This window comes from Strix uralensis, chromosome 6 (assembly GCF_047716275.1).
Source record: "Strix uralensis isolate ZFMK-TIS-50842 chromosome 6, bStrUra1, whole genome shotgun sequence".
Lineage (NCBI taxonomy): Eukaryota > Metazoa > Chordata > Aves > Strigiformes > Strigidae > Strix > Strix uralensis.
In genome coordinates, this window is record NC_133977.1 from 1,225,523 (window position 1) to 1,235,190 (window position 9,668).

General features: G+C 52.8%; 1 protein-coding gene across 1 annotated transcript in view; it reads right to left on the reverse strand.

Moving 5' to 3' along the window:
- Positions 1–9,207, reverse strand: part of LOC141945052 (uncharacterized) — a 31,139-nt gene extending 21,932 nt beyond the window's left edge. Inside the window, exons 1-2 of the mRNA XM_074872451.1 lie at positions 9,167–9,207; positions 4,790–4,977 (exon numbers count right to left, since the gene is read on the reverse strand). Of these exons, the coding sequence (XP_074728552.1) occupies positions 4,790–4,977; positions 9,167–9,207 (229 nt within the window). The remainder of the gene's footprint in view (positions 1–4,789; positions 4,978–9,166) is intronic.
- Positions 9,208–9,668: the final 461 nt, after the last annotated feature.

Sequence of the window (9,668 nt, forward strand, 5' to 3'; positions counted from 1 at the left end):
GGAGGAAGAGCTAGCAGAAAGGCACCAAACGGTGGGCAGCAGCTAATCCCTCCCGCCTTCCACAACAATCAGCCTATCTCCTGCCCCAAAGACTTGAATATCTGCTCCAAAGACACGAAGCCAAGAGGAGGCAGAGAGCCTCAGATGGGCTTTCTGGCACATGCTGTGTTTCTTGCAAGAACCATCTCTAGCAGTACATGGGATTTTTACTTTTAACCTGTGATACAGCACAGGCAGCCATACATCCAGGGTCACCTGCCAGCATACGCCTCCCTGACAGACTGGTTGTGACCACATACTTTGGCTCCACATAGAATCTATTAACCTTTTGCCTAGGAGAAAGGGCGAGTGCCCAGACTTGTTAGAAATGCTTGAAAAGAGGAACTCTTTATCAATATGGGACCAATTAAAGCTGCCTGGAGTCAAGGCAACAGGCTTGGGCTGCTAGTGGAGAAAGGTCGAGGTAGCAGAGAACAAGGATGCTCACCAGGCCATGCCATGCTCTCCTGCTGCAGGAGAGGAGCCTGCACAAAGAAGAAAGCAGTCAGCAGCAAAACTGAACCAGAAAGCACAGCACAAGGGCTTTCACAATTTCCCCCTGAAACGCCTGATGTGATACACCATGAACAGGCTGCTGTGACTTCCAGATGACATGGGTCTTCAGCAGGCAAGGCTCAGACTGAGGTCAACCTTGATGAATCAGTGGGATGATCTGAAGTCAAACAAGACGAACTTCAGGGCAGACACGGGCGAAGCAAGGAGGCAGGGGGTAGAAATCAAAGGCACGGTGGCCAAATGGGAGTAATCGCCCTCACAGAACAGGTCTCCAAGGAGGGGACAAGGCTGCCACTAAATGTGAATCCATGCAATGATGACTCCTTTTCCAAAGCAGCTCTCATGCTGGGAAGCACATGGTGAGTGCATCCAGTGGGAATTGCTCCTACTCAGAGGCAGGGGTTCCAGCTGGAGAGCTTGGCACAGGACTCTCCTCCTGGGGATCAGCATCCCCAGCTGGAGAGGGCCCTGGGAGAGCCCCTGAGGGACAGGTTACAAACCTGGCATGGGGCAAAAGCTAAGGGAGCCAAGTTTATTCAGTCTGGAGGGGAGGAGATGTGACAAGGAGTATTTAAGTATAGAAAGATGTTGATGGCTTCCTGCCCTCATCAGGGTCCATCACCTGTCCCTTTGAGCCCAAGGCACTGGAGATGAAACACGTCTCTGTCTGTACGTCCTGACCCCCATTCGTGTCACGCACACACACCAGTCCCTGCCTCCCCCAGCTGCAGGAATCACCCCCGCAGCAGCACTGCTCCACAGCATTTAAGCAGCTGCTTTTGTAAGCAGGTTATGAAAGCAATCCCTGGAAGCCTTTCAAGCTTTATTTGCACTGCAGCCTGCAGTGTCGTGGCCTACTTGCAGGCAGGGGAGCGTGGTGACTCACAGGTGTGCAGTGACTAAACCCCCAGCCAGGCTCTGCACCCCCGCTTTTCCCCTCTTAGCCCAGACATGTGTGGGGTGACTCAGAGTCAAGCCATATCAGTATGAAGGGCTGGCCACGACTTTTTTGGAACTCTAGTGGAGAAACAATGTAAGGGGGTGATTGATAATGAGCCAGCAGTGTGCCCAGGTGGCCAAGAAGGCCAATGGCATCCTGGTTTGTATCAGAAATAGCACAGCCAGCAGGGACAGGGAAGGGATCTGACCCCTGTACTCGGCACTGGTGAGGCCGCCCCTCGATGAGTGGGTTCAGTTTTGGGCCCCTCACTCCAAAAAGGCCATTGAATGACTCGAGCGTGTCCAGAGAAGGGCAACGGAGCTGGTGCAGGGTCTGGAGCACAGGTCTGATGGGGAGCGGCTGAGGGAACTGGGGGGGTTTAGTCTGGAGAAGAGGAGGCTGAGGGGAGACCTCATTGCCCTCTACAACTACCTGAAAGGAGGGTGCAGAGAGGGGGGATGAGTCTCTTGACCCAAGGAACAAGCACCAGGACAAGAGGGAATGGCCTCAAGCTGCGCCAGGGCAGGGTTAGACTGGCTCTTAGGAAGTATTTCTTTGCAGAAGGGGTTGTTGGGCGTTGGAATGGGCTGCCCAGGGAGGTGGTGGAGTCCCCATCCCTGGAGGGGTTCAAGAGTCGGGTTGACCCAGAGCTGAGGGATCTGGTGTAGTTGGCATCTGTCAGTGCTGGGTTAACAGTTGGACTAGATGATCTTCAAGGTCCTTTCCAACCTAGATGATTCTGTAGGTTAATGCTATGCCAGCACCACCTTGGACAGAAGGACCTGTCGCATCCCCAAAACATTGCATTTTGCCGTCACTGCTTTAGGCTGCCTTCCCACCTAACCACCCTGCATCTCAGACAGGCAGGGAGTGAATCCTATTTACAGAATCACTGAATCATCTCGGTTGGAAAAGACCTTGAAGATCATCCAGTCCAATCATTAACCTCACACTGACCGTTCTCAACTCCACCAGATCCCTCCGTGCTGGGTCAACCCTATTTCCCAATTTGCCCCCTGAAAAGCAGACAATGAAGGAAGAGACACTCAACAAGGCTTGCTCTTAGTCCAGCCTTGCCTTTGAGGAGCCCCACACCATCCAAAGCATATCTAAGCAATCACCCCTCTTGTGCAAAGGCAGCCAGCACAAGACATTCTTCCCTCTGCGACAAGGTGCTTCTTCGCGCCCCCATCATGACCTTTGGGGTCCTGCTCCAAGAAGGACCTGCTGGGTCAGAGCCTTTTTGACCCAGCCACAGCCAGCCAGTACCAGCACAGGTTCAGCGTGGCCTTCAGCAGCCAGAGCTCTGAAGACATGCCGGAGGTGCTTGGGGAACTCCGCAAGAGAGGTCAGGCCAGCACCTGGGGCCAAACAGTCAGCATCTCCAGGGCAAGAACAAGGGTCAACCACACTCAGAGCCACACTGCGTAGTCTGCCAGCCACCCTCGAGTCCTTTGCAGAGGCCACACACTGTTATGATGATCCAACTGCCCCAGGGATGGGAGCTAGAGGAGCAGGAGGGAGCTGCTCTGGTTCCCACCTGAGAAACCATTTCTGCCAGAGAGATCTCACCGCTGCAGCCCCATGTGTGAGCTACAGCTTCAGAAGTAGGAGACAGACCATCTGCAACACCCGGGACTGGAAGAAGCTCGTTGGCAGGATATGGCATGAGCACATGGTATGTGTGTGGCTGCGGCGAGAGGGCAGCCAGCAGGTCTCTGCACCCAGGGTGGCTCAGCTGGCCTCCTCTTTGCAGTATTTTTCTTGCTCATAAAGGCAACACCACATCAGGTGATGTGTAACATGTACCTCACATTGCTCCTCAAACCCAAGGTCTGCAGCCCTGGAGCCCCAGCACAAACTTTTTCACCAGCAGTAACTATCTCAGATACATCAACAACTGCTAAAAATCCACAGTGCTACTGCTGCTGTGACCTGTGAACAGGAGGAAGGAGCCCATGAGGGAAAAACACACCCAAAAGCCCCTGGTGCCAAGAGCAGGAGCAAAATAGCAGCAATGTCCAGCCACAATCGCTCTTCCTCTGTGGTTGCTGCCCTGCACCGACGTCTCTGCAGCAGCAGAGCTGCAGAGAGGCAAACATGAGGAGATTGGTTTTCCAGCCCTATCAGCTCAACCCTCCATCCCACAAAAATGAGCTGGGGTCTCTGGGTATGAGGCATCACCCTCAATCTCATAGAAATGCTCATTAGAGAAGTAGAACAGACCCACCACAGCTGAGCCCAACAGGGCCAAGGTGGCAAGCGCAGCAGTAAACTACCAACGTATGAGACCCCCCACCAAAGGAAGAAAGGGGAGAAAAATGAGCTGACGAGATGCCAAACCAAAGAACAGCCTTAGGAGCAGCCTTGTTTAACCTGCCAACCTCAATGAGCAGAGCAGCCCTGTGCAACACTTCCTACCCTCGTCTGCCCAGCAGACAGCAGCCCACAGATCCTGGGCATTTTCAATTTAACTTATTTATAAACTGCAGTTCCAGGTAGATGAGGGAAATTTTGCTGTTCAGCAAGACACATTGTTTTATCTATTGCTTCCTTCTTCACCACAGGCTGGTGGGAGCGCGACACAGGAGGGGTTTTGGACATAAAGGAGGGGTAACATGGCTGCTAACGAGAAGTAAACGGAGAAACTCTGCAGGAGGTCTCAGATGCTGGGCAAGCACCCAAGCTGCTCCCCTCCACCCATGGTGCTGTTTCTCCCCCAGACACCCCCTCCGAAAGTGATGGGGCCAGAGTCCTCTGCTCCCAACACCCCCATAACCTCTCCCAAATCACTTGCCTGCCTGCTCTCCACCCCTGTGACTCAGTTTCCAAGACCAAACTAGGCGGTCTCACTTTCCCAAGGACATTGCTTTTCTGAGACACCAAGCACCCATAACTGACTGAAAAGGATTAGATTTGGGTGTGCAGCACTCAAAGGTGGTGATTCCTTCCAGAGGAGACATGGATAAAATGTGTGTTATGGCAGCAAAAGAAGGCCTGAGGGGTAGATGTCCCATGAGCATAGCACCTCCCAGCAAGCACTGCCAACTCCTCCACATTCCTGGAGACGTGGCACTTGCCCAGTTTTTCAGGGCATTTTCAGGCCAATGCCTCAGCTAAAGGTGCAACACTGATGCATTAACATACAAGGGTCTCATACCACAACTCATCATCGTCCCACCTTCAGGAGACAACTTCCCACCCCAAAGCAAAGATGGCTTGGGATAGACTGTGAGCAGTGCAGGGGGGATTGACCCCAGGCGCTTTTTCACCCCTCACAACACAGACACTCACCCATCAAGTAGCTCTTCACCTTCAGGTATCCAACAGCCAGTCGTAGGATGGAGAGTTTATCAAGCCTGCTGCGCACATCTTCAGGGAAGGGCAGCAAGCCAGTCAGCTTGTTCAGCTCCTGGTTGAGCCGGTCTCGATGCCGCTTGGAGGGGTTGGACTTCACACCCTCAGGGGGTGGTGGTTTGGGGCTGGAAGAGGCAAAGGAGAGTTTAATCAAACTGGGCCTGTCCAACAGGTTCTTTCCAAACCCCGTGTTGACTTCAGTGCAGCTACAACCACGGTAAAACATCAGGTGGCCAAGGCAAGGCCACATGGCAGCAAGAGAAGCTCCAGCTGGCCCACAAGGCTGGAGGAGACACGGCCATCCCAGCTCACCACCTTGTGCAGCCCCAGGCACGGTGTTCTCCAGCTGGTCTGTGGGGTAATCCTCAGATGGGCACCTTAATGTGCAGCCTGGCTGAGACATCTCAGCTGGATACTACAGCCTTGCTCCACCACTGAACCCTGGCAGGGAAAGGGACACTGAGGGCAGAGACCTACAAGCCATCAGAGCATCTTTCGGAGGTCTAGTTAGACTTTTCCATCCACACTCTGCTCTATCCACCCTTTCTCTTCTTCTTCCTCACCCCATAGCCTTCCTGCGCAGCAGGTCTCTCCCTGGCCATGCTCCACATGCTCACGCCAGGTCCTCACCACAGAAAGCACGACCCTGAGCTGCTCAGAAGATTCACATCAGCTGGTCTGCCCGCCCAGGACTGAGCAGCTCTCGGCCAGGCCTTGGCAATGAGCATGCTAACAAATAGCAAGAATGGAAAGCAGGAAGGTCCAAAAAGATTTTTTTTATTTGAATTTATCTTAGTTAGCTTCTTTTAAGTTTCCTCTGACTGCTCAGAGCCTGAATCCATTGCTTTAATGACAAACATTACAAGGAGGAACACATGTGAAAGTTAACAACAGGACTTGGACAAAGAGATACTACATACAGTGGTTTAGGACACAGCACTTAATAAACAGCCTATTTTTTAAAAGAAAAAAAATGTATATTTAAAAAAAAAATATTGTCTTTTAATAGTTTGATTTCTGATCCTTCCAGATGGGCATTTTCAACCTGAAACAACATCTGATGCCAAACTTAGGCTCTGGGAGCAACCCTCAGTCTGCAGAAGGAGGAGGGTCCACAAGGGCAGCTCTTGTCTGTCTTAAGCTGACATGGGAACCTGTCTCTATCAGCTGCAGTTATTTCACAAGCTACAACTGAAGTTCCAGCCACAGCAGTAAGACGTTAGTTAATAACTTTAATGAGTCTTGGATGTCACCTTGTCTCCTTTGATTTTTAATGCCAATTTGAGTTTTCTAGCTTGAAGAAAAACCCTTCAGACCCCCACACTATATTTGGTTTGACTATCCCCTAACATGCAACTCACTGTTTTGATGTAATTTGTCTAACCACAAACTCCCTCTCTGCAGGCATCCTTGCTTCATAAAGTAGCTTCGGATAACGAGATCTGCCAGTATTTAACAGCAATTTAGGCTCTCCCCTCTACTACCGCTCTCAAATCTTGCCTGACAGGACCGTTCACATGTGTGACAAGGGAGGAAATGAGCATTAAATGAAATGCAGTGAGGTGCCTGTTGAATCTTCATTGCAGACAGATACCAAGCATGAATGGAAAATTGCAGCATTTCTCCAGAAAAGCTCAATCATGCTGTTTTGTAACATAAGCATCAGGAGGAATATACCCTGCTTCTCAGAGATGCTGGGTACAACGCAGCACCAAACTCATCCTTACAAGCTGGGCAAAACACACTGGCACCAGTGCTTTTATGTGCTCAATTAGTCAGTGGCTTAAACACCTTTGAAATCACCATCATTCATCAGGAAGGAAAAAAATGAAATCGTTTTCCTTTGATTTAAAAAAAAAAAAAAGAGAGAAGTAAAGAAAATTATTCTGAGTTATCTTTAAAGAAAAGTCCTCTGCCTACTCACTGTCCAAATATAGCTCACAAACAGCCATAAAGAAGAGAAAATGAGCCTGGAGATGAGCAAGGAGTGCTGCTCTTTATGGGGGGGGGGGGGGGGGGGGGGGGGGCAAAATGCAGACATGCAACAGGGTCTCTTGTATAGTCTGGCCCAGCACTGGAAGTTCTCTGGCTGAGACACATGGGGTGACATAGCCAGCAGCAAAGCACCAGAAGGCGAAAGGACGACACCCCAACATCTCCGTTCCTGCACATCCCCAGCTGCAGCATGCAGGGTGCTTCACGGCCACCACTGAGAGGAAGGATGGTGAAGAGCAAAGCAGCTCTGGTGATGCCGGGCAGCTCTTTTGGCAGCCCATTTCCATGGGAAAACGCTGTACCCAGGAGCTCCAGGGCCAGAGGCTTCACAGTTCTCCATCCTTAAGGATGCCACAGGGAAACAGCTGCCAGGTCCTCATCGGTGACAAATCTGTTAGCGCTCTGCAGCTCCCAGGAGCTCCGTACAAGCTGGCAGGCAGGGCCAGGAAAACCACCAGCCCCCATCACACACATGCACCAAGGGAAAGGCATTGGCTTGAGCACAACCACATTATTACCCGCCACAATCTGCATGGGAAAACACTGAAGGAAACGATATTTCCCCTGCTCACAGAAAAAGTGAAGCTTGGTCTAGATGTTTGACACCTGTTTAAATTCCCTGCCTTTAGGGCTGTCTCCATCCACAACGCAGGGCAAAGCACTGGCAGTCCCCGAGGGCCCCAGGCACCGTGCAAAGCTGTCCCAGGGAGCACCACTACCCAAGCGCGACCCCGGGGTTCAACAAAGCAGCTCAACACCTACTCAACAAGCGAGGAAAAGGCATTTTAAAGAGGTCAGAGCCCCCATTCTGTTTGCAGGAGCCCTAATGCAGCAGAGTCTTTTGAAATGGATACAGTGCAAAGCTCAGTGTGGTTGTGCCATGAAGTTCACGATGAAGTTGCTGAGAAGAGCTGCTGACCCCTGTGTAGATGGGCCAGAGCAGAGGCGCAGGGAAAGCTTTGCTCCCAGCAGGGCAAAGGCTGTGCCACTGCTTCAGTGTTGTTTTTCCCCAGCTGCCCTTTGAACGGGGAACGCAGCAGGAAGTTTATCACTTTTGCAAGCTGGCAAGTACCAAGTGATATTAACTCTTAACAATAGCTGAGGTTGTCTGAGCTGATATATTGTCTCCTAATTTTTACTATTTTTTTTTTAATAAGTAAAAAGCCCTGAGCAAGCTGCAAAGGGAGCAGAGAACTCCCTAACCCCATCCTTCCCTCCCCACCAGGCTGGCTGCACATCCCGCCACCCCCAGCCTCGCTCTGCCTGACCTCTCCCAGCAGGACGCTGCTGCAAGATCTGCCCAGTCACAGAGGAAAATAATCTCTTCCGATTCCCAAGCTTGGCCCTGCAGTACCAGGAATTGAGGTCTCTCCTGCTCCAAAGGGACACCTTCTCCCACACCCTGAGCCACCAAATCCAGCCCAAACCTTCAGTCTGGCCACACCAGCCCCACCACAGGGCTGGAATTGCTACTCGGAGTGGGGGAAAGGTTTGAGGCAGAGCAACTACTCCTCACATTTTCACACTTCTTGAAGACTCTCTCATAAACACCCCAGAGAGGCTCTGGCTCACCTTCTCACCATAGATTTATAACATTGATGCTCCTTCCTTCATCCCAGAGTTGGGTTCAGCTCATCCGATTCCCCCCCACTGCCTCCTAGAAATATATATATACACTTTTATTTCCTATACACCCAGTAACCTGGGGTAAACAGGCTGATGTGACTTCAGAGCTAGTACGGGGGGAAGGCACGGGAGCCCCAAAGATAGGAAACTCCAGCAACGCATCAGGGGGGCATTACGCAACAGCTATTGAGCAGCGTGCTAATTAATTATTAAGAAATAAGTAACTTTTGGTAACTAGTAATTGCTGTACGTTTGATTTACGCAGGCACTGAAACACAAGCCAGCCAGCAACTCCAACCAGAGGACAGCTGAGCATCTCAAACTCTCCAACGAGCTTCCTCAGAGGAACGCTGCGGACGCAGGACAGTCATCGTTGGGATTTTTATTTTCCTCCAGCATGCCAGAGCCTACAAAGCATTAGCTCCAATTAACCCTAATTAACACAGAGAAGCCCAAGCACGCTGTCTCCCTATCTCTTTTGCTGCTCCAATGCTCACATCAGAGCAGCTGAAGGCAGTTCCCCAGAACCAGTTGAGCTCTCGCAGACCGGTTTTCCACCACCCTGCCGGTCCCACACACCTGCCCCCAGCTCCCTCCACCCTCCCGGCGGCTCCCAAGCCGCCGCACCTGGGTGTTACCGGAGGAAACACCCTTCCCGGAGCGCCCCCGACATCCCCCCCCCGCTACACCCACCTCTTCGGCACCGGCTTCTTCCTCTTCCTCCCGGCGTACATCCCGCCGGCAGCACCGAGCACCGGGCGGGGGGCAGCGGGGGCCGCGCCCGGAGGCGGGGTTTAAGGAGGGGGGCGGTGGGGCGGCCCCAGCCCCGGCCCCTTCCCCGCCCCGCCCGCCCCTCCGGGGGCCTCGGACCGGCTCCACCGCGGGGTCCCTCCCACGGGAGACGGTTCTCCACGAACTTCTCCGACGTGAGTCCTTCCCACGGGGCTGCAGCTCATCACGAAGTGCTGCAGCGTGGGTCCCCTCCAGGGGTGCAGCCCTTCGGGAACAGGCTGCTCCGGCCTGGGTCCCCCGCGGGGGGCACACGTCCTGTCAGCAAACCTGCGGGGGCTCCTCTCGCCACGGGGCCACAGGTCCTGGCTTTAGCACGGGCTTCCCACGGGGTCACAGCCTCCTTCGGGCATCCCCCTGCTGCGGCCTGGGGTCCTCCACGGGGCACAGGGGGGGTATTTGCCCC